Genomic DNA, 26,115 nt, shown 5'->3' on the forward strand with positions numbered 1-26,115 from the left:
TTCAGGACCACACCGTAAGAAAGTTCTTTTACAGCAAGGTCGAGATTGCAATGATCCCTCCTGTGAATGCGTTCCCGAGAAGCTCGTCCATACACTCCATGGCCTCATCTTGAAATGTGTCCTGACCAGGCCAGATAGGGAGGGCCTGCCAAAATGAAAACCCCAACATCACTTACCTCCCCCCCTTTGTGAGAATCACCAGTTGTGAATCCATCCAGGTCCTTATTTATTTATTTATTTAAAAATATTTCTATACCGGCCTTCATGAATGGGATTCATATCAGGCCGGTTTACATGAAACAAGGGAAAAAACCAAGTAACTATAAATAAGAAAGGTCGAAACAATCAAAGTTACAATAAAACAGGGGTATTAAAACTTGGGAGCTAGAGTAGCTAGGAATAAGTGAAGATGGAGTAGGAGCGATAGAAATTAACTAGTTAATTATCATATAATATGGTATGAAATTGGTAGACATTCGGTTCCTTGATCTGGGTATGATGAGTTAATTTGTGTTAGGGGAAGGCTTGGAGGAAAAGCCACGTCTTAAGTTTCCTTCGGAAGGTGGGGAGGCAGGGTTCCAGTCTTAAATCAGTCGGTAGTTTGTTCCAAAGGATTGGTCCTGCTGTAGAGAAGGAACGTTCTTTGGTGGTTGTTAGCCGGGTGGATTTGGTAGGTGGAACTTGCAGCATTCCTTTATATGCCTTATGTAGGAAGGCGTGGGACCTCCCCTTTTCTGTAGATCATTACCTCCAGGAAAGGTCCCCATGGCCTTCACTGAGGGATGTTGGGCAAAATGTAGAAGGATTTCAAATACAAAGCTACTGTACATAGCAGCCAGGGGGTAGGGAAGAGACAAGGGAATCCTTGAATAGTTTGCTTTCCTCTACCAGTTATGGTCTTAACAGCTGAAAACAACTTCCACTTGTCTGACTCAAGTGTCCCAGCCTGAAAAATATTTCTCCTTGTGGGAACATGAATATTGGCTAGGAACTTCCCCTTTTTCATGTATTTATTTATTTATTTTTTAAAGCAGTACAGACTAAATTTGATCTTACCAGCCCTTCGAGGAAGCCTTCTTCACACAGAGGGGAAGAGAGCTGGTTCCACAGGCAGTTCCCTCCATCACTCTCCTAGCAGAGAAGTGGGGAGAGAGGAGCTCCAATATGCTTGGATATCACCTGCTGAAATAATTCCAGAGAGAACACGAGCTATACAGACTCTGCTGTGCCTGAAAATCAGTCGTAGCCCTCTCCCTGGCACTTCTCCAATTGACTATCGGAGGGAAAAGAGAGGTAAAGTGTGCGGCGTCATATACTACTATATGAATCTCTATGTATATATACCTATATTCTTTATGTTTTTATTTTTTGGCAGAAAGTGGCAGTATAAAGGCTGTCAAACTTGCCTACAAACCAGATATACTTTCCTTTCCAAAGTCTGGATCATGCAAACAAATCATTATGGTGTCAGGCAACTGGTGTTATCTTACTTAGTTTAGACATTTCTGTAGGACACAAGGCCTTTCATCACAATAGGTTCTTAGAGATGTTATCTGATTGTTCTGAACCTCCTAATTGGCCTTGCCTTTCTGTTACAGTAACAAAGCAATTTCTTACAGCTGTGACAATTCCAGAACTTGTGCAGCCAATTACTGAGTTCCTTCTTCTTTCTCGGCCCCTGCTCTACCAGAGAAACAGTACTTCTTGTCTGGACTGTTGTCCTGGGAGCCCACTCTACTGGGCAAATGCTACCCTAGGAGCTCAGTCCGCAGTTCCTGCTACTGAACCCACCAAAGGAAAAAGCTACTGGAGACCTCCTCGGTGCGCAACTCATTGGTACAGGAACTCAGATCCCTTGGAGTCAGTTTCCAAGAGGGAAGGGTGAGCCTCCCAAAGCACCCCCAGGACTTGCCCTAAAAACCACCTGGAAACTGGGCTCAAAAACTTTCCTGGAAGCAGTCTATTCATAGCGGCAGCACCAGTCTACATGTCTGCACATCTGCTGAGGCAGAGACAAATATTGAAGAGCTGAGGGCAGCACCAGACCCCTTACAGGATGAGTGAAAGTCAGCTCCGAGCTTTTGCCTCTACCTTCATCTGCTGGTCGGAGGAATGTCCGCCATCTGAACATTATTTGTGAGGGTAGGGGGCTGCTGTTCGTACATTTCTCCGCAGATTCCTTCATGACCGAGGTTCTTTTTTTTTTTAATGTGGACATGGCAAAAGTATGTCTCTCCTGAGGTTGAGGAATAGGTAAACTGACTAATTACACCTTACATCTTTTCCATAAACTATTATAACAAGAACAGGCCCCAAGCTTTTACAGCTAGTAGAAGTCATCTCAGTTTGGATGTATCTTCAGGGATGCTTGCCTCTGGACTCTCCCCTTATCAGCAAATGCTGGATCATACAGGAATGCTCTAACCTCATTCTCCAATTGGGATGGAGAGTTTGGTTATGAAGCATACAATTGTGTGGATACAGACATTACATAGATATGTGGAATTTGAATTTAACAAAAAAACCTCAAAATTATAGTGGGAGAGTCCACGAGAGCCTGCGGCATAGTCTGTATTATACTGAAGAATTCAGTTTCACTCTAGAAATATCCCACTTGTCAGGACTGGTCTGCAGGACAATAAGGATGTGAAAGCTTCCCTTCAGCATTTGATCTGAGCGCAGCTAGCACCTAATTACTATAGAAGATAAGTGACTGTATCTTTAGTAAAGCTCCTAAATATGACCAAGGATCAATTCCTGCATCTCAAATCTAAAACTGTACATATGACTTTGGCAAGGATTTATGTAATATAGTCAGAGCGACAGTATAAATGCTATAAACATTAACGTGCTTAAACATGCAGTCTCTCGAAGTGCCCACATTCTATTACACATTCAAATATTGGATCCATTTGAGACTGTGATAATTTACAAATTCCATAGTTTTTAAAAAAAACGCTGACTCACAGGACCAGGACCACTGATTAATATTAGACAAACCTAGAGATGTCAGAGAGGACAAAAGATGTCAGCACTGCTCAAGAGTCAGAAGACCTTCACTGGAAAGTCAAAATTCTACTTAAAGTCTCAGCAAAGTCCACATTTAAAAACCCATTGAGTGAGTAAGCTACTGAGGGTAACTTTATGCAAACATTTAATGGCACTTTTAGTTCATGAACAATGCGGTTAATTTATAACAGAAAACAAGATGTATTGCTGTCCACTGAAAGTCAGCAGCCATAAAAGAGAGATGTTAAAAGTGCCCATGGATTTTGCATCTGCTGTTTCTGCAGGCAACTGAAGGGGGGGGGGGGTCTAAAATAATGTATATACTTTTGAAAATGACATGTACAGACACTACTTTACACCTCTACCTACACACCCCCAAAGCGACAATTCTTCTTTGCCTGACATAAAGCACTTAAAACACACTTGGGAAACTGCAAAGACATTTAGCCTGCAAGGGGAGGAGCAATTTTAAGGTAAGTCATTTTTCATGGCGAAATCGCTATTTACCTAGGTTTGGAAAATGGTTCTCCCCATGTACACATCAACATCTATACAGATGCACGACATTTTCCTACCTGAACACTCCTGACCATTTTTTCAGAAGAATCTCACTGTACTGGTCTCGGATTTCAAGCAGCATGTCAAATAGCTGGTTCACAGGGAAGCCATACCCCTGTATTAAGGAAAGGAGGGGAAAGAAAGTTTAGTTTCTTATTCATTTCATACCTAGATCAACTAAGACAGAACATAAGAAATTACCATACTGGGTCAGACCAAGGGTTCATCAAGCCCAGCATCCTGTTTCCAACAGTGGCCAATCCAGGCTACAAGTACCTGGCAAGTACCCAAAAACTAAGTATGTCCCACGCTACTGATGCTAGTAAATAGCAGTGACTTTCTAAGTCAACTTGATTAATAGCAGGTAATGGATTTCTCCTCCAAGAACGTATCCAAACCTTTTTTAAACCCAGCTACACTAACTGAACTAACCACATCCCCTGGCAACAAATTCCAGAGTTTAATGGTGTATTGAGTGAAAAATAATTTTCTCCGATTAGTTTTAAATGTGCCACATGCTAACTTCATGGAATGCCTCCTAGTCCTTTTATTATCCGAAACAGTAAATAACCGATTCACATTTACCCGTTCTAGACCTCTCATGATTTTAAAGACCTCTATCATATCCCCCCTCAGCCGTCTCTTCTCCAAGCTGAACAGCCCTAGCCTTTCCTCATAGGAAAGCTGTTCCATCCCCTTTATTATTTTGGGCACCCTTTTCTGTACCTTCTCCAGTACAACTATATCTTTTTTGAGATGTGTCGACCAGAATTATACACAGTACTCAAAGTGCGGTCTCACCATGGAGCGATACAGAGACATTTTGACATTTTCTGTTTTATTCGCCATTCCCTTCCTAATAATTCCTAATATTTGGTTTGCTTTTTTGACTTCCAAAGCATACTGAGCCGATGATTTCCATGGATTATGCACTATGAACTTTTTCCTGGATGGTAGCTCCTAATATGGAACCTAACCATGTAATTACAGCATGGGTTATTTTTCCCTATATGCATCACCTTGCACTTGTCCACATTAAATTTCATCTGCCATATGGATGCCCAATATTCCAGTTGCGCAAGGTCCTCCTGCAATTTATCACAATCCGCTTGTGATTTGGCTACTCTAAATAATTTTGTATCATCTGCAAATTTGATTACCTCACTCATATTCCTTTCCAAATCATTTATAAATATATTGAAAAGCAGAGGTCCAAGTCCAGATCCCTGAGACACTCCACTGTTTACCCTTTTCCACTGAGAAAATTGACCATTTAATCCTACTCTCTGTTTCCTGTCTTTTAACCTATTTGTAATCCACGAAGGACATCGCCTCCTTTTCCATGACTTTTTAGTCTTCTTATAAGCCTCTCATGAGGGACTTTGTCAAACACCTTCTGAAAATCCAAATACACTTCATATACCGGTTCACCTTTATCCACATGTTTATTAACCCCTTCAAAAAATGAAGCAGATTTGTGAGGCAAGACTTCTCTTGGATAAAAAATACATGCTGACTGCTTACCATGAAACTATGTCTCGCTATACGCTATTTTTCCTGGCACTGAAGTCAGGCTCACTGATCTATAATTTTCCAGATTGCCCCTGGAGTCCTTTTTAAATATTGGGGTTACATTAGCCACCCTCCAGTCTTCAGATACAAATGGATGATTTTAATGATAGTTTACAAATTTTAACTAGTATATCTGAAATTTTATTTTGAGTTTCTTCAGACCCATGGGGTGCATACCATCCAGTCTAGGTGAATTTTAACTCTTTAGTTTGCCAATCTGGCCTACTACGTCTTCCAGGTTCACAGTGATTTGGTTCAGTTCATCTAACTCATCACCCTTGAAAACCTTCTCCGGAACCAGTATCTCTCCAACATCCTCATTAGTAATCACAGAAGCAAAGACTTCATTTAGTCTTTCTGCAATGGCCTTATCTTTCAAAAGAGCCCCTTTAAGCCCTCAGTTATCTAACAATCCAACCGACTCCCTCACAGGTTTCCTGTCCTGCAAGGGCGCAACCTACACACAGTTCAGAACATATCAATGGAGATCATTCCTGCGTATTATCAAGATGTATGTCTGGCCATGTACCTCAGATGGTTTAAAAATAGGTTATAATTTTGAAAGCAAATAAGAATACACCAACATACCTTAGTCTCTTAATAAGAAACATACTACCTCTTGAAATGAATGCATTATTTGATTGGTGCTTAGAAAACAAATGCAGTGAAACATGTTATGATATCACTTTCATGATGGCTTGTTCTATGATAACAGTACAAAAGGTCAGTTTTGGAGATTTTCCTCACTGCAGCAATTTATTTTGCCCTTTATAACCACACTATGCTTGCCTGCTCTGAAATTTTGATGGCCCATGTTAAACTAAAAAATCCTTTCCCATCTGCCTTCCACCCAGTCACCCCATAAGTTATTTACTTAGTTTGTTATGCATGATTAATCACATTCTTCCATGAAAATCAAAGCAATGTACAATAAATTAAATTTAAAATACAATAAATAAAATGATTAATAACATATGACAGAAAATGATACAATGAATAAAAGGATTAAATTAACATATAACAGAAAAACATACATATGGAAAAATAAGAGTTTGGCAAATAAAAAATCTGTACAAATGCATTTAAACCTGTAAAAATTAAATAACACATGGAATCTGCAACAAGTAGATCACTTCAAAATGGATGAACATTCAAGGGTCTAATGCTTGCTGAAATAAAAATGCCTTAAGACCCCTTCCTGAATTTATTAAAATCTTTCTCAAGTCATAAAGGGAAAAGAGTTCCAGAAACTCAGAGTGAGATGGTAGAAAGTCATTTCTCGAGTTCTTTCTAACCTAATTTCCTTAAATGAGGGAACATTTAGAAGCTCATATTGGGATGAGTGAAGAGCTCGACCAGGTAGATATGTTTCAGGGATATGGGGAATTACCTAGCGAAGGGCCTTAAAAATTAGCCAGCCAATTTTGAATTGAATATGGAGAGAAACTGGAAGCCAATGAAGCTGTTTTAAAAGAGGAGTAGCATGGTGAAATTTTAGTGATGAAGGATGCCTGTGATGGAGAGAACCTGAGAGATGGCACTCTCTTCACACTTTAATGCTAGCCCTTTTACATTAAAACATTTTTTCCCATCACATACTGTATAAGTTGTATGCTTCAAGGACCTATTGCAGCTGTTTTGAAAGCTCAAATTGCTGACAGTTACTCCAATCTTATACATGCTTCGTATATAATAGCTTTTTTTTTGTTGTTTGTTTTTTAATTCCTTCGGACCTGGTTGTACCTGTAAAATGCTGCTGTACTAGCAAGTTCTCCCTACATGCAGGCCAGCTGGGAAGTCTAGCTGACTATTCGCATGTAAGCCCCCTGAGGACAGGAAAATACTACAGGACTTGAAGGTAATCTGCTTTGAGGTTACTGACCAGCCACGAAAGGTCGAATATAAATAAAAAATGAATCATGTGTACAGCACATACTAGATGTAGGTAGCACTGTGTAGACACACATTGGACATTCATCATTTTGCATCCTCCTTCGAAGAGGAGGTTAATACATTTCAAAATAAAGTCCCTACTTATTGAAGCGTGCAATCTAGTCAAGACTGACAAACAGGACACACATCAAAGTACAAATAGAAGGTTTTGAATTAGGGATGCAGGCATTAGTAAGGATAAAGTATATGGTTATAAGGTAAGGATTAAACAGTTTGTTCAAGCAGTTTGGTTGCAAAGGGATAGAGGGAGATAGGGCAATAACTGACAGGGTAACAAGGTTCCAATGAAAGAGATATAAGGAGCGATGATTATAAGAAGCGATGTGTTTAAGGAGCATGTCTGAAGGCAGTGGGGAAGGTTGCTGTAGAAAGTGATAGATTGAGGATGTGACCTGGTAGATGGGTGTTTGTTCATAACAGGAAAGATAGTAACTTAGCTACTCCATGCTATTTGAAAAGTTCTTGGAGAAAAAAATATATCATGCTAACCGAAAATTAAATTGAGTCCAAATTCATTTTTAATCATTACTTGCAAAGATCTTGAGGCATTTGATCTGAGTAACATCTGCTGTTTAAAAACAGGTACAACATAGTAACAGCAGTGATGGCAGAAAAAGATCAAATGGTCCATCCAATCTATCCAGCAAGCTTCTTATATTGTTAGTATTGTTTCTATGATATTGCTTTCAGTGTCGCTGGGAAGCGGGTGCAGAACCAACCCGTGACCAGACGGTTGTTTATGTATAACATGTGAAACTTAATAAAAATTGTTGCAACATAATAGTAACTGCTGCTCCATGCTGGCTAACCCCAAGCCTTATGTTATGAGTAGTAATGTATACATTCAAAACCAAGCAACTGTCAAACCCATAACAAATAAAATTTCTACTAGCAACATTTTTACGAGGTGAACAGCCTTCTTGATAAGTCAGACAATGTTTCCTGCACATGCTCTGCTTTTAGCCTTGGCCTTGGAAGTAGTCCTGTGCTTTTCCCCAAATGTCTGTTTATTAGTAACCCCCTAGCTGTCTCTAAATCTGCTTTACCCCATCACTGTCAAAGCAGAGAGCAATGTTGCCTTCTGTTAAGGGTAGTAGTAATTGCTGCTCCATGCAGGCCCACCCAGTCTATATGTAAACTATATGGGCTAGATTTTAAAAGCCCTGCGTGCGTAAATCCTGCCGGATTTACATGCGCAGGGCACTCGCGCACCGGCAAGCCTATTTTGCATAGGCTGCCGGCGCGCGCAAAGCCCCGGGACGCGTGTAAGTCCCGGGGCTTCGTAAAAGGGGCAGGAGGGGGCGTGTCTGGGGGCGTGGCGGCAGTCCGGGGGCATTCCTGGCGGCGTGGCGATGGTTCGGGGGCGGGCCAGGAGGGCAATCCCGAGTCCCCCGGTACTCTGTTCCCTCCGATTTCGGAGCGGCCTCAGAGGGAACGGAGGCAGGCTGTGTGGCTCGGCACGCGCAGGCTGCCGATTTTGCACAGCCTTGCGCGCGCCGACCCTGGATTTTATAAGATACGCGCGTATCTTATAAAATCCAGCGTACTTTTGTTCGCGCCAGTTGCGAGAAGAAAAGTACGCGCGCGCGTACTTATTTAAGATCTACCTCTATATGTAGCAAAAAAGTTACCTCAAGTCTTCATTTCCATTCTAAAGCCAGCAGGAATCCTCTGGTTTGACCCACGCACTTCTGAATTCCATTACCATTCTTTTCTTTACCACCTCTTCCAGAAGGGCATTTCATGCATCCACCGCCTTTCCATGAAGTAATATTTTCTGACACACTGTTCTTGAATCTTCCCCCTTGCAGTTTCATATCGTGACCTCTAGTTTTACAACTTCCTTTCCATCGGAAGAGATTTATTTATATTTTTTGTGCATCATTAATTCCTTTCAGGTATTTGAAGGTCTATCACATCTCCCCTGTCTCTCCTCTTCCAGAGTAAACATATTAAGGTCAGTCAGTCTCCTCGTATAAGGCTTTTTGTGCAATTCCCACATCATTTTGGTTGCCTTTCTCAGGATGACTTCCATTCTGTCCTTATCCTTTTTGAGATGAGGTCTCCAGAACTGAACACAGTCAAGGTGGGCTTCATGAGGCTCCAGTACAGGAGCATTATCACCTCCTTTTTCTTGCTGGTTATGCCTCTCTCTATATAGTCCAGCACCTCTTTGGCCTTAGCCACCACTTTATCACATTACTTCGCAACCTTCACATCATGAAACATTATCACCCCAAGATCTCTCTCCCAGTCAATGCATGTCAGTCTTTCACCCCTCCAAGATATGTGTTTCCTTTGGACTGCCATACCCCAAATGCATGACTCTGCACTTCTTGCACTGAATCCCAATTGTCAAACCTTCAACCACTTCTCGTTCTTACCTAGGTCACTTCTCATTCTTTTAACTCCTTCAGGTGTTGCAGATCTTAGTGTCATCCGCAAAAAGACAAATTTTACCTTCCAATTCCTCCACAATATCACTCATAAAGGTATTAAACAGAACAGGTCCCAGAACAGATCCTTGAGGAACTCCACTTATCACTCTTCTTTCTTCAGAATAGGTTCCATTTACCACTACTCATTGGCATCTGTCAGTCAGTCAATTTGTAATCCATTTCACCACCTTGGGACCCAAGCCCAGGTTTCTCATTTTATTTATGAGCCTTCTATGTGGGACCGAATCAAAAGCCTTGCTAAAATCCAAATTAAACACACAAAGGCTCTTCCTTATCCCAATTTTGTAGTTACTCAATTTAAAAAATCAATTAGATTTGTTTGACAGGACCTTCAGCTGGTAAAAGCATGTTTTCTTGGATCCAATAACCCATTAGATTGCAGATAGCTCATAATCCTTTTCTTAAGTTGTCTCTCCATTAATTTTCCTCAAGGCTATGAGTCCTGACAAGATAGATCCCAGGATACTTAACGAGCTCCGAGAAGTGCTGGCAGGTCCGCTGATTGACCTATTCAATAGATCCTTGGAGACTGGAGTAGTCCTGCGGGACTGGAGAAAGGCAGTTGTGGTCCCGCTCCTCAAAAGTGGCAAAAAGGAGGAGGCAGGAAACTACAGGCTGATCAATGCCTCCTCTGGTCTTTCTCCTTTCTCTAATATACCTGAAAAATGCGTTGGTAACCAGCTTTAATTCTTTGGTGATCTTTTCTTCTACTCAAGCTCTCACCATCCTGACTTCATTCCTCGTTTCCTTTAGCTCCACTCAATATTCTTGCCTGTGTTTTTCTTTTTGAGTTCCTTTATACTTTTAGAATACTGATCTTTTTGCATTCATTTTCTCAGCCACCACCTTGGAGAACCAGATCGGTTTCCTTTTTCTATTAACTTTATTTACTCTTTTTACATAAATATTTGTCGCCTTTGTTATAGCTCCTTTTAATTTGGCCCAATGTCGCTCCACTTCACCCATTTTCTCCAAGTCCTCTAGCTCCTCCTTGAGGTATGTAGCCATTTTACCAAAGTCTGTGTTTTTGAAATCCAAGTTCTTGGCCCTCATGTGACGTGCCTCCTTTTTGGCTGTTATGTCCAACCATATCATCTGATGATTACTGGTACCCAGGTGGGTACCTACCCAGACATTTGAGAGACTGTCTCCATTCTTGAATACCAGATCCAATAGTGTCCCTTCCCTCATGGGTTCTATCACTGTTTGTCTGAACATAGCCCCTTGAAAGGCACCCACAATCTCTCTACTTCTTGAGGATTTTGCAGCAGAGATACTCCAATCTACATCAGATAGATTAAAATCTCCAACAAGCAACACTTCACCCTTACTTCCCATCTTTTCGATGTCTTTGGTCAGATGTTTATCCAGTTCTTCCAGCTGATTTGGAGGCCTGTAGACCATACCAATATGAATGAAAATATCTTTTTTTTTGAGACAGTCCATGGCGCTTTTCCTTTTTCTGCATTTCAGTTGCCTGGATGTTGTTTTTGACATACAGAGCTACTCCTCCCCCATTTGTGTCATCTCTATCCTTTCTGAACAGGTTGTAGCCCAGTATGGCTGTATTCCATTCATGATACTCAGTCACCAATATTGCTCAAGCTGGTGTAACATTAACACAACCCAAATCTGAACTCACTGCTGGAAATGCAAGAAAACTTAAACTGTACAGAAGGTAGAACAAGCCAAAACACCCAAATGATGTCACAAGCATAATGTTCATGCTGACATCACAATACTAACCAGTTTACCATGACCAAACAGATTTTTTTTTAAACTGCCATCCAAGGATTAAAAAGATATGCTTTGCTGTTCACACATTTCAAACCTTGAGGCCAAATTCACTACTCTACTCCTCAGAGAGAGGTAGCCACTTCCCATGCCTATGTTTCCATTTCAGATCTACTAGAACAGATTTTCATCAGCCCAAGTCATAATCCTTTACAAGCCTTAGCTTATTTTTTGGAAAAGTCCAACAGATTTCAGTTAAATTCTGCTTCATTTTCAGGAGAGATTTCCCCTATTTTTGTGATTTAAAGACAAACAGATGGGATATTCTGATAGGCCTCTCATAATGTCACATTGAAGGGCAACAATGAATAGTACTGTCCATGTTATCAGACGTAAAGCAGTTTCTCAAGTACAGCCAGAGCAGAGAATATACAATAAATCAGTACAGTATAAATAAAATGTAAAATACAATAAGCAAATACAGAACAGTCCCTGATATATGGTCCATATTCCCATTAGGAATAGGCAGATTTATAATCTAACATCATAATTAGGGCTTCTGACTTTAGGTTTTAACTGATACTCACAGATAAAACACCCCCGATGAAAAAAAAAATAAGTGTTTAAATAAACCGAGGAAAAAAGCACTTCCCCTAGTACTCATTCACCCTTCGTCTATCCTGGATCCTCCACTTTGTTTTTGTGTCTTTTCCATTCTAACAACTCCTCAGCTGCACAAATACTTGCACTGTGAAAATAGCAATAAACTTATTTTTTGTACTCCCAAATTAGCTGGAATATAAACACTAAATTTACAATTTATAAATACCTAAAATCAGAAGCCCTAATCATCACATAGTCCCCAATTTTCAAATATCTACAGAAAAAGCTTTTCTTTGCCTTCCCAATCCCCATTCCCCCACAGAGGATTAAAGATAAACTAAAGTCTTTAGTCCCCCAACTCCCAGTAGTATAAAGCAATAGCATCAGATCTTGAAAATACAGGTCTTGAAGTTTCTTTCTTTACAACACATAACCATGGCCACCTACCTGAAGAGTATCTGCAAAATGAACTATAAGGTTCTTCAGGTCCAGGACCAAGTTTGGATCGGAACAGTAGGACTAAATAAAGGGGGGAAGGTAAACAAGTAGTTAAAATCAAGCTGTATGTGTGGTTATATAGTGACGCACTGTAAGTGTCAAGTTAGACCGGTTGAATATGAAGGAATAAGGGTCAAACAAGTTGCAGTTTTATTAGAATAACTCAATACATGTGTGTCTAGTTTTCAACAGCTATGCTCCCTGACTTAATGACAGGAGACTAGCTCTTAAAAACTGGTCATAGATATATTGAGTTAGTCTAGCAAAAAACATATCACCTACAACTTGTTTGTTGACCCTTATTTCTACATTATGTAGTGAAGATAATGATATTTTTATAGCCTGTTTTCCTCCTATGCAAGAGAACCAAATAAGACAACTAACTAGCAACATAAGGTATTTTCCAAGGTTGCGTATATATTCTGTCATTTTCGGCATGACCTGCAACTAGACTTACCAAAACAGCCTAACTGGAAGCTACTGTAGTATCAGTTGCAAGTGACTTGAATGGAATGACATTTGTGTGCAAAACAAGATGCACCAACATTATAACACTGAAGGAACCAAAGTGACCAATTACGTACTTATAAAGAACTGGCAGCTTACAGCAGAAACATCAGCATAACAAGGAAAGTGGGACTGGCATGCTATTACTGAGCAACAACCCCTTTACAATTATGAGGGCAATTTTCAAAAGAGAAAATATCGATTTACCCAGATACATTTTTCTGTCTTAAAACTGCCTCCTCAGAGGCAGCTGAAAGAGTACACACAGAGCTCGGAACCCGCCTACCTTTAACTGCAACCATAAAAAAAAGCAGAGTTGCTTACCTGTTACATGTTCTCCAAGGACTGCAGGATGTCACATGGATGATATAATCCAATGGAGCCCAGGACAGAAAGCTTGTGTCAAAGTTTCTAGAATTTTGATTGACCCTCACTAAGCATGCCCACGCGTACATTATGGCATGAGGGATCCCTTCAGACAAATTATGTAGCATAAAAAAAAAATAAAACAACCACCATGAAGAGGAGACGCAACTCTATGGGAGGCGGGTGGGTCTCATGAAGAATGACACCCTGCTGTCCTTGGAGAACACCTATTACAGGTAAGCAACTCTGCTTTCTCACAGGACAAGCAAGATGGCAGACCTCACACATGGGTGAATCCCTAGCTACAGGCACCCCACCTCCCCCCAACAAAAAAGGAGACAACAAAAACAGTGCCAACAGACACAACAATAACAATATTTTTGTTGGCAACAGGCCTTTTTTATATTGTATACCCTAAAGAGGTGGCAGCCTGAACAAAAACAACGGGCCCTAGGTGAGAACAGAGTTGGGTTCTACACATCAACAGATTCCATGGGACAGACTGGCCAAACCTACAGTTATATTGGCCATCCTTGTCCAAACAGTTGTGTGATGTGAACGAATGGCTGAAACTCGCATTGCAGCCTTGCAGTTCTCCTCCATAAGGACTGATCACACATGGGCTACAGATACTGTCAAGACTCGGACAGAATGAGCCCTGATATGGCAAACAAGATTCAATTTCTCCTGGGTAAAACAGAAGGAGATTGCAATCTGCGCTAGCCAATTAGAGAGCAACTGTTTGACAAAAGTGATCTCCAGCTTGCTCTGATCAAAGAAAATAAAAGGCTGGCGGGATTTCTATGGGCTTCTATCCACTCCAGATAGAAGGCTAAGGCTCTTTGCAGTCTGAACTGTGCAGGACTTGTTCACCTTGGTGAGCATGAAGCCTGGGGAACAACTGTCTGTTATGATTGTATCTGACACCACCCTTAGGCAGGAACTTAGAGTGTGCACACAAGACCACTCTATCATGAAAAACTTAGTTTAAGGCGGATAAAGTCACTAAGGCCTGAAGCTCACTGACTGTGATTGCTGAAGTGACCACCTCCCAAAATAGACCCTCCAGGTCAGGTATGTTAGGTCACAGGAGTGCTGTGGCTCAAAGGGAACTTTCATTAGATGAGTCAATACCATGCTGAGGTCTTAAGGGAGGCTTCAAGTGAAGCAGACTGCATGAAGTGTACAACTAAAGGCTTGTACAGAGATGGGTTTACCTTCCACATGGTGATATGTGCCAGTTACAGTAATATGAACCCTGACTGAGTTGGGTCTTAAGACCAGTATCGAAGAAATGTAGAAGGTAGTCAAGCAGTTTTTGTGTTGAGCACGAGAAGAGGTCTAAGTCCCTTTGTTCAGACCATGTAGCAAATCTCCTCCACTTCACTCTGTAGGACATTCTGGTGGAAGGATTTCTGGAAGTCAAGAAGACATGAGGGGTTGTAGGATCAGCCTCTCAACAACCAAGCTGTTGTAATGGTTCTTTGAGTTTTGATCCTGAATAATGAGAGTTTGGGAAGTCCCCAATCTGACTGGTTTCCTGATAGACAGAAACCAAATCTGTCTTGGCCAAAGAGAAGCCATGATAATTATAGTCCCCTTGTTTTCTCTGAGCTGCAACAAGGTCTTCGTCACCAGTGGAAGTGGAGGATACACATACAGAAGTCCCTAGCCCCAGTGTAGGGCAAAAGCATCAAAGGCTAGCTTACTGTGTGCCCTGTACAAGGAACAGAAGAGAGGGACCTTCCTGGTTTCGGGAGTCGCAAACAGGTTCACTTCCAGGGTCCCCCAGAGGCAGAAGACCTGATTTGCTATCCACTGATCCGAGCACCATTCGTGGTGTCTCAGACTGTCTGCCACCCCATTTTCCAGACCAGCCGGGTACGTGGCCCTGAGCACCCAGGTCCACAACTGGACCGCTTCGTGACTCAGTAGGTAGGATCCCGTACCTCCCTGCTTGTTGATGTAAAACATTATCACTTGGTTGTCTGTCCAGAAGCGGTACAACTTTGTTGAACAGCCAACCTCAGAAAGCCCAGAGCACGTACCGGATTACCCAAAAGCTCTAGGAGGTTTATCTGGTACTGACGTTCCCAAGCAAACCATGAGCCTTGAGTTCAAAGCCCATCCACATGAGCTCCCTAACCCAGCTTGGATGCATCTGTGGGGGTTAGAACAATTTGCACAGGAGGAATTTTGAAGAGGATCAGCTGAATCAAACTGGAATTGTTCCACCACCAGGATAATCCCAGAATAATGGAATGATTCACATCCTGAGTGGCTTCAAGCCACTCAGGATCCATTGGGCTCGTCACATGAACAGTCATACCATGGGAGTGTCATGAAGTGTTGCGACCATGTGGCCCAAGAACCTCAACATGTGTCAAACTGATGTCTGCCAACTCTCTTGGATCTCTGCTGCAATGGCTAAGTGAGTGACAGTCCATTGCTATGAAAGGAAGGCCTTGGCCTGAGTCATGTCTAGCAGAGCTCCAGTAAACTCCAATTGTAGTGAGATGAGATTGGGGAAGTTGGACAAACCCTAGTTACACCAAGACCCAGATCGCACTGACTCTTAGGCTCCTGCCCAAAATGTGCTTTTCACCAGCTAACCATCCAGATAGGGAAATACGTACACCCCGCCATCACTGCCAAACATTTAGTGAAGACACATGGGGCTGATGTCAGCCCAAATGGCAGAACGTGATACTGAATTTGCAGGTTTCCCACAATGAAATTTGAGATACTTCCAATGACTGGGGAATAACTCAATGTGGGTGTAGGCATCCTTTAGATCAAGAGAGCACAGCCAGTCTCCTTTTTTGCAGAAAAGGGATCAAAATGCTCAGGGAAATCACTTTGAACTTTTCTTTTTTTTAGAAATTTGTTTAAGGCTGTTAGGTCTAGGATGGGACAGAGTCTCCCAGTTTTCTTTGGAGTCAGGAAGTATCTGAAGTAAAACATCAGCCCTCTCTGCCCTGTTGGAATGGGCTTGACCACTCTGCTCATTAAGAGGAAGGAGAACTTTGAATATAGTACCTCCTGATGTGCTACAAACCCCCCAAGAGGGGCTGGGGCATTTGGTGGGACACCCAACAGATTTAATCTATACGCTCTGCAACCTGTGCGAAGAACCTACTGCATAGAACCATAGCCTGCCCCTGACCGGAAGGTCCTTCGGCATGGATAGTGGGATCTTGTCCATGGTCTCTTCAGTCCAGTCAAAACTGTCCCTGGATTTAGCTGGGACACCTTCTGGGGCTTAGGCGCCCTCTACTGCCTGAGATGGCTGCACAGGGCCTGCCATATATGGGACCGAGAGGGCATAGGATAGTGTCTCTTCAGGTGGAAGGAGGAATTCTTCTGATCCTGATCTCGGGTACCTCCTGGATGAGGAGGCCAGACCCGGAAAGGCAGTGGATTGCTGCTGAGGCACTGTCTGATTTGACTCCTTTCTCCTTAAAATTGTTGCTGCTCTCTTGAATTTGTCTGTTAGGACCATGTTCAACCTGCCATATTATACTTACACATCTCCCTTTTCTTGCAAAACTTCAGTTTCCCTATTTTCTCTTGAATAACTATATTCAACCTATAGCTCCTTAAGGCCCACACTGTTTTTCTATACCACTGAATTCTTATCACAGCACCGAATAATAGAAGGAATAGGGGGCATTCCATGAAGTTAGTAAGTAACACATTTAAGACTAATTGGAGAACATTCTTTTTCACTCAACGCACAATAAAGCTCTGGAATTTGTTGCCAGAGGATGTGGTTAGTGCAATTAGTGTAGCTGGGTTCAAAAAAGGTTTGGATAAGTTCTTGGAGGAGAAGTCCATTAACGGCTATTAATCAAGTTTACTTAGGGAATAGCCACTGCTATTAATTGCATCAGTAGCATGGGATCTTCTTAGTGTTTGGGTAATTGCCAGGTTCTTGTAACCTGGTTTGGCCTCTGTTGGAAACAGGATGCTGGGTTTGATGGACCCTTGGTCTGATAGCATGGCAATTTCTTAGGTTCTTAAACTGTGCTAATGCTTCAAATTCAAGCTTAAAACAGTTCACGTGAGTCTCTCAGACATTTTATCTTGTTAAGTGACTCACTGTGCAACAAAAAGAAGAATTCTACTGGTCTAGAATCTGTTTCAAAGCTCTGGACCTCACCTACAAATCTATCAGTAGTATACAGCCCTAGCAAACTTCCAGTCTACTAATACTCATATATAACCCCCTTATATCATATCTTCCTAAAATAAAGCAGCTCCCTGACTCTCTAAATTGCCATGAATTTTATCTATATGCAGCGTTTTGAACTGTTAGCATCTTTATGATAGAAGAAGTTGCTTTGTGAGATCCCACTTATTTCCATTGCATATACTTTTAAAACCTCTTTTAAAGCTCAACTTTTCTTTAATGCTTTTTGCCTGGGATCCCTCCTACTTTTTTTTTGCCTAATGGTCACATTTCTATCTTCCATCATGTGCCATCTCCATTCCATTATTTTAATCTATTTTTATTGTTACCATAAGTCTTGTACAGCAAATTGACAGCATGAGCCTGATAAATAATTGCGAAAAATCAAGTTCATTTGTGTGGGAAATGAAACTCGACTTGTGGTAGCACTGGGTATAATTTCAACATTCCTGAACTTCTTCCTCATTTTTAGAAAGAAATTTAAATTTAAATCTACAGTGGCCATAAGCAGTCTCAACTAAGACTTCTCATAATGCGGTTAGGAAGAATTTATGGGATATATTTGAGACCCCACAAAGTACAACATATTCTTACAGTCTGAAAGAGTTGTTAAAGAAATCACAGAATAATAACCACTGTCATGAAATCTTCAGATAAACAACAAAATGTGGTAGATATAGTTTCAGGTAAATACAAAGTGACATTTATTGATAGGGCTATGAATAATTAATGATAGGCTTTTATTCCTAAGTGGGTTATTCATGAATTCCATTGTTGTGTCTTCAAAAAGAAAAAATAAGTTACTCTGAGGTCAATATTCAAAACTAAAACATTTAAATGGGTAACTTGTGAGTTAGATGGATAACACTAGAAGGGTAACTTTGAGTCAGATGGATAACATTAGAAGGGTAACTTGTGAGGTATCCATATAAATAAATGGCTTTGAATATTGACCTCTATGATGTCCATATTGCGAAATTTACCAGGATAACTTTACCTAGATATTCAGCGAAACATGCCTGGATAAATACTCCACTGAATACTCCCTAGATAATGTTACCTGGATAACTTTAGGCCAAGTATGGTTTCTGACCAGACATACCCAGCAAACTTTGTACAGGCAGTACTGAACGTCAGCACTGCCTAGACAAAGTGAAATCATGCCCCAGGAATGCCCCCAGTGCTGTGTCCCTGCAGCTAGGTACATTCTGTTTGGGCAACATGCTGCCAAGACAAAATTTAGCAAAGGAACTGGAAGAAATATGCAAATCTCTGGTTTTGTCTGGGTAACTCCAAAAATTATCTGAACATTGACGTCTATGAATCAACCATGTTGTCTCTCAAATTTAAATATTGCTAAAAATATGTAATATGGTTGATGCTCTCTGTCCAACCCTTCAAAATGTTCTTTCTTAACACAGATTTGTTTTTTTGGTGGGGTATGAACTAACATTTTTTAATCTTCTGTTTAATTGTAACTGGAGAAATTTAAAATATTAAGAGTGAATAAAATAATTAGGTAAACATAAAAAACAGATAATGTATTACAGCATTCAAGGCACTAATTTGATCACTGTCAATCACAAAAAAAAAACAAGAGAGATCTAGAAAAGAATCTAGTTGTAAGTTCAGAATAGGAAACTATTAACTCCATAAAGAAGAGAGGAATTTCTCTTCCCTGTTAGTTCTTTGTTAGCCTGGAACATGTAGCCTAAAGTTCTACCTGCTGGCTTACAGATGCAACACCGCTCTTTTTTGGAAGAGCTTGCATGATGCTTCCTTCCACCCAGAATCTTTTCTGTTTTCTCCTCCCTCTGTCAATTTCCCCAGCAATACTGTAGGCATAAGAATACTAAGAAAGCAAGCATCTAGAAAAAGTGATATATAGAAGTATAGATCCACAATATACTCATATAAGTTCACACCTTCTGACAAATGTATCTGTTCCCCGACATGTTTAGTTCAGATTAGCAGATGACTAATAATTAGCAGCCAAAAGAAATTCTATTATATCTTTGCCAGTCTGTACCATTCAGGCACTCTTCTCAACAGTGCCCTTCTCGGGTGGGCTATCTATGGCTTTCAGAAATCATCTTCCAAATGCCACAATTGCTGATGTTAGCCAGTCAATGTGCTCTTTTGAGAAGCTCCTAATGGTCTCCTCTTGGAGACCATTAGGAGCTTCTCAAAAGAGCACATCCATACTGGTTTTAGAAGAGAATGATTCGTCCCCAAATCTTGGTCAGAGGACATAGCCCATAATTTTTAAAGACTTTTTGTCTCACTGGCAGCATGGGGGCATGGGTCTGCCAAATCTTCATTACTATCAGGGGGCAGCACAATTGGCAGCAATTGTTGAATGGCATAAAACTCAAAATAAAAAACCTTGGCTTATGCTTGAACAAAACCTTGTGGGACCCACACCACTTCAAGCCATCCTGTGGCAACCCCTTAATACCTGGCAAGCTAAATCTACAATCCCTGATTCAGTAGTAGCCACCCTAAATGCTTGGGATCGATGGAAAAAACAATTAGTAGGGAATAGACGATATTTCCTCAGTACTTATCTGTTCCATAACTCTACTTTTAGTACTGATCATAATATCGTGGCCCATAAAAGGTGGTCAACTCTTGGAATGCTACAGTTGCACCATATATGGGCTCCAGGGGGGGATGATATCTTTTTCAACTCTCAGTCAGCGCTATGACTTACCCCCTACTGAAGTTTTTACATATGTACAGCTGCGATCGTTTCTGACACGCAATCATATAGCTGAGGATTTGACCCTTGGTATACTGCCCTTTGAGTCGCTTTGCCGACAGGCGGACAAACCCCAAAAACTTATCTCTCAAATTTATACTCTGCTAAATTCTCCCGGCAAGCTTGACTTGTCTCATCTTAAGTCATGGGAAAGAGATATACAGGGAGGTTGGTTGGAGGAAGATTGGAGGAAGATATATTCTCATTTGGGGAAAGGTTTAATATCTGCCACCCATATAGAGAACGGTTACAAAATGCTTTACCGGTGGTACGTAACCCCTTGCCAATTAAGCCACATGCACTCAGGTGTCTCTGACTTATGCTGGAAGCAATGCTCTGCTAAGGGCACCTTCTTTCATCTCTGGTGGACATGCCCAAAGATTGAGGGTTTGTGGATACAGCTTTCGCAATGGTTAACTTTGGTATTAGAAGCCACGGTTGCACTCACCCCTGCTATTGCACTTCTCAATCAAGAATGTCCACACTGTGACATTAGTCAGAACAAATTCATTAAATATGCCATTACGGCTACTAGATGCGCCATTGCACAATATGGAAGGTTCCGGAAGTCCCCATCCTTACAATTTGTGCATATTAAAACTACAGGAGATGCATTTGCTAGGGAAAATCACTGTCCATAAACATGGTTCGCTCACCCGCTTTCAAACAGGTGTGGTCCAAATATGAGAGGTGGCTTACACTGCAAGGGCATTGACAAGAAAGCACAATGCTCACAATGTAGGACAATTGTTACTATCTAGACTATAATGTCTAGGGATTGATGAATTATTTCATTTGATACAATACTCCCTGGTTTCGCTGTGTTATGGTCATGGGGAGGGAGGGGAGGGGGGATCATCATCACCTTTTGTTCCGCAAAGAGCTATGTATCTTCCACAACAACCGAGGTGGGAGACTTCCTCTAATATTTATTATTCATTCTTCAGTATACTGGGTGGATTTTGGACCTCGTACTTTGTACTTGACCACCTGAATAACTGTTACCCAGTACTCAATGTATTGCTGACTTGTGTGTGCATTGTAATACTTGTGTTACTAGTTGGACTGTTGTACACCATGATGTGGATATCTCCTATTGACTCTGGTTGTAATGTTGCTTGTTTTGCAATAAAAAATTAAAAAACGAAAAATGAAAAGAAACTACAAAGTACCAAATAGATTAGTGTGAGAGAGGGTACCTATTCATGTAGAAACTCAAACAAAAAAAGAATTCATGCAGAAATTTAGACTAAATGAACATGCTCAGTAGAGCAAAAGCTCTATGAGCTAAGACAGAAAGGTCTTTTCAGCGTCGTCGGATGACGTCACCAATGTGTTATGGCTAATTCAGCTTTGCTTATCAATGGAAAACTCCAGCTTCATATTATCCGTTTTGCTTTCCAATAATGGTAGATGTGGCTAATGTGTGAGAAGCTTTCAAAAACATTTCTTTTCAGTAATTAAGCAAAGACCAGGAACAAAAAAGGGTGTATCATTTATCTGTGTGATCATACAAGAGGCCAAATTATTAAAAAATAAAATATAAATTTATATATTACTGATGCTTTGGCATCTGGTCTATGATATACTTTATAGCAGGTTGCAACAGAACATAGAAGTCCTTTTGTGGTGAGCTACTTTGGCAAGCACAGGAGATGCACATACTAATAGCGCAGTTATTTTAGCACCTAAAAGTCTAAAGAGACAGTAAATCAGTGTCCAGTTTTTCTACTTATACTTTAACCTTTGAAAGGTACCTGGTGTTATTCAGGTAGTCTAGTCTATAACAGCGTGTGTGTGCGCGTGTCTGTGTGGGTGGGGGGAACCTGTGTGTGCAAGTTTGGGCCTGTGCATGTGTGTGTGGGTGCTTGTGCCTGCTAATACAAGCTTGTGTGTGCCAATACCTGTGTGTGGGAGCATGAGAGTCAGAGCTTTGCACACAGAACATATTAGTGAACAATACCTGGCATTTGCTCAGGTTGTCTGGTCAATAACAGCCTCTGTCTGTGTGTGTCTATGGGGGCGTGTGCGTCTCCATGCATGTTTGCCTGTTTGTGTGTGTATGTGTGACAGGACTTTGCAAATGGAGCATATTGTCTTTGCACAGTGTCTTTGCACAGTGAACCTTCCACTGTCTCAGCACCACTTGGTGGCCATAGACAGACATGACAGATTGAATGTGCGCAAAACACATCAGAATACAATAAAGGACATCCCTGCAAGGGTTGTGGTTTAACGTACCGAATGCGTCCTCAGAGCTGCGATGGTTTTTGACAAAGCCATTTCCCACAATTCATCAATATATGCTTGATTTACTAAGCCTCGTGTTGTATGCAGGATGTGATCTTCCACTACAAAAAATCTAAAATGACAAAAGCAAAGTGCTTAATTTCAGAATCTGCAAACTGTCCAAGCTGACTTCACAAATCCCACATGAAGCTTGCAAAACCTAAGGAAAAGAGCATAATGCAGCATTTGCTTATTAATAGATATTACAGCAGCATAATTCAAAGAACTCAATTCAGTACTTTGATAAACATTAGATTTCATGAAAACTAAGGCATTTCCCTTAACATGTTGTATAATTCTGTCAGTGTGCTAATTAACTTACTGAAATGTACCTGAATAAAACTAAAGACATAAACATGCAGAACAAAGTAATAATGAAATGATTTATTTGCTAGAAATAAAACTAGACCTATTCAAAAAGAAGCAAGAGGAAAATTTGAAATGGAATTCACCATAAGGAATAAAAAGAGGAATGAAATAGCAGAGGAGTGTTACCATTTAATACCACAGTTGCAAGTAAGACCAAGACATAATCAATTATGATATCCCTGAACATCAAACAGGTTTCTTTCTACTGTATAGGTATGGGAAATAGGATCTTTACAAGTCTCTATTTTTAAGGCAGACCAATTGCTTAGCAATAGCATACATAATGCATTTCAACAGGAGAGAGTGATTGATCTCCAAATTTGGGAATTTAGTAAAAATGGGATAAAGCCACATGTATTCTCTCCTGAGCTGATGGCATCAGATAGAAAGCTGATGGAATAAGACAAAGGCAGATCTATTGTTTCATAATGTCACCTTGAATAAATATATTGTTAGCTATGTTTCTCCATTTTCTGCAATGTTACTGTACTAAAATCTTTCTTTTTTCTTAGAACTAAAACTAGCCAAACACAACCAGAAAATCCTGGGGTAGAAAAACATACATTTTGAAGGTCTATTTTACTAAGGAAATTGGATTACCAGACGGCCTCTTTAAAGTAAGGGAGAATGCGCCACACTAATGACCTTCAAAATTCTTGAAACTTTGGCCGACAGTAACATAAGAACACGGACTTTCCCTTCTCCCCCACCCTAAAAAATCCATCAATCACAGAAAGATGGGTTGGGATGAGACAGTTTCCTAAGTGAAAATGAATGTAGTGCCTTGGGCCTCATTCATCTGACCTGCACCATTCATCTTCAGCAAGCAGTAGATTCTTACTCTCTGACAATTTCATACTTCAACAGTAGCTAAGTGACCTCTTGCAGGATTCAGCTTTTAACAAGCACTATGCTTCACAAGGCTCCACATTTCACTGCTTTTTGATAAATGGTCTCTTGGCTCCTATCACATTATACCACCACCTCAACAAGCTGAAACTTTAAACGAACTTGTGCTATCATATACAATGCTCCTAAGCAGCATTGCTACCACTTACAGGGATGTCGGTACTGAGACAAACCTGTAAACAAAATGAAGTTTGTTATAAAGATTTATTAAAAACAAATGTCTTGCCTTCCCCACAAACTAATTTTGGAAATTTGTCACAAAAATAAAATTCTGCTACTGCATACATAACCTTTCCATAACTAGGAAAGCAGCATCATCTTATCTACATTTTGTGGACAAGTACAGGGTAATGCACTTGGGGCCCAGGAATATACAGGTGCAATGAACTTTGAAAGGGGCAATACTTGCTACCACAAACCATGAAAAACAACTGGGCATATTAGTGATAGACTGGGAATCACAGATGTGGGGTTTCTGAAAAGTTTTGAATTGGAAACGTTCCCATGTACATTTATTTTTCTTATTTACAAAACAATAGCATAAAAGTATTTCTCAGAATATTTTACTAGTTAATTTTCCTGGTGTCCTAAATACCTACAGGAATACCTACAGGACCTCAAAGAAATCTGCTCTGAAGTGCTAAAAAAAAAGCAGAAAATTAAAAAAAAAAAAAAGATTCACCATCTGATTTAGAAGGTTATTTATTTATTTATTTGTTAGTTTTTCTATCCCGATATTCGAGTGAACATCATATCGGTTTACATTAAAACTGAAGAGAAATCCAATAAAACAGGGAGGGGGAGAAGGGGCAGTGAGGAAAAATATGCTCTGAGAAAGAGGGGTGAAGAGTAAAAGGACAGGGAAGAAATTAAAAATGAACAGAACATTGTGGTGGATGAACAGATGTCCATGGGCTAACAATAAGCACTATATACAATTTTGCAAAAGGTAATAAACACTATATACAGATTAGCACTGTGTACAATCTTGCAAATAATGCAATAATTGAATGGCAGGGGGGTCGGGGGGGGGAAGAGGTGGAGGAGGGAAGGCATACTAATTGCAAAATTTAAAGAAATTACAAAGCAGAGGTATGTCTAGGGAGCTAGGGAAGGGGGAGGGGGGAAAAAAAGGGAGGGGGGAGAAAAGGAAAGGCAGGATGGGCAAGGAGAACAGGGATATATGCACAAAAATACAATGTAACACATGGTCGGGAAGTGAAGGTCAGGGGGGGACGAGGAGGGGCTAGGTGGGGTTCAAGTCCGGGTATGCTTGTTTAAAGAGCTACTTCAGCCCTTTTTTGAATTTTTGGGTGCAGGCTTCCAATCTAAGCTTGAGGGGCATAGTGTTCCAGAGGGTGGGGCCTGCAATGGAGCAGGCTCGTTTCCTGGTAGAGGTGAGGTGTGCAATTTTAAGGGTAGGGGTGTAGAGGGTTCCTTTGTGAGCTATTCTGGTCGGACGGTTGGAGGAGTGGAAGCAGGGAGCATCATCAAACCAGGAGAGACTGTGGTTTTAAAGGGATTTGTGAATGATCGTAAGGGTTTTATGTATAATACGGGCTGAGATAGGGAGCCAATGCAATTCCTTAAGAATGGGGGTAATGTGGTCAGCTTTACGGGTATTAGTTAGGAGTCTGGTCATTGCATTCTGTAACATTTGGAGGGGTTTGATAGTACAGTAGGAGAGGCCTAGGAGTAAGGAATTGCAATATTCCATTTTTGTAAGTAGCGTCGCTTGTAGGACTATGGAAGTCTTGTACATGGAGCATGGGTTTAAGCTTTTTGAGAATATGGAGCTTGAAAAAGCCTTCTTTTAGGGTTGTATTAATGTGCTTTTTAAGTTTAATTGATTGTCTATGGAGACCCTAAGATCTCGTACACAGAATGGGAAGGAATCTGCAGGGAGGGAGGGGTCATAGGGAGGGGGCAATGAATGATTGTGATGGTTAGAAATGATGAGTTCAATTTTTGAGGTGTTTAGAGCCAATTGGAGGTTAGTGAGGAGTTTATTTATTTATTTATTTATTTAACATTTTTTTATACCGATATTCTTGTAAACATGTTACAAATCACTTCGGTTTACATTGAAACAAAAACAGAGCATAAGGTATGCATTATGCATTACATTAAACAAGGAAGAACAAACTTGGAAAATAACTGAAAAAATAACAACCAGGAAGAAATTCGAGAGCCATTAACTGGATAGCTGGAAAAAGGTACAGGATTTAGCAGGTGCCTAAATGAGTGGTAAGATAATATAAATTCGAAGGTATAGGATAAATTCAAAGGTATAGGAAGGTATAGGATTTATGGAGGTGAGGAGGTTTTCCCAAAAC

General features: G+C 40.7%; 1 protein-coding gene across 1 annotated transcript in view; it reads right to left on the reverse strand.

Annotated features, from left to right (window-relative positions):
* The window catches only part of EXOC6B (exocyst complex component 6B), a 1,306,513-nt gene that overhangs the window by 704,006 nt on the left and 576,392 nt on the right, over nucleotides 1-26,115 (reverse strand). Inside the window, 3 exon segments of the mRNA XM_029594539.1 lie at nucleotides 3,585-3,682; nucleotides 12,336-12,407; nucleotides 22,454-22,574. Of these exon segments, the coding sequence (XP_029450399.1) occupies nucleotides 3,585-3,682; nucleotides 12,336-12,407; nucleotides 22,454-22,574 (291 nt within the window).

This window comes from Rhinatrema bivittatum, chromosome 1, assembly GCF_901001135.1.
Source record: "Rhinatrema bivittatum chromosome 1, aRhiBiv1.1, whole genome shotgun sequence".
Lineage (NCBI taxonomy): Eukaryota > Metazoa > Chordata > Amphibia > Gymnophiona > Rhinatrematidae > Rhinatrema > Rhinatrema bivittatum.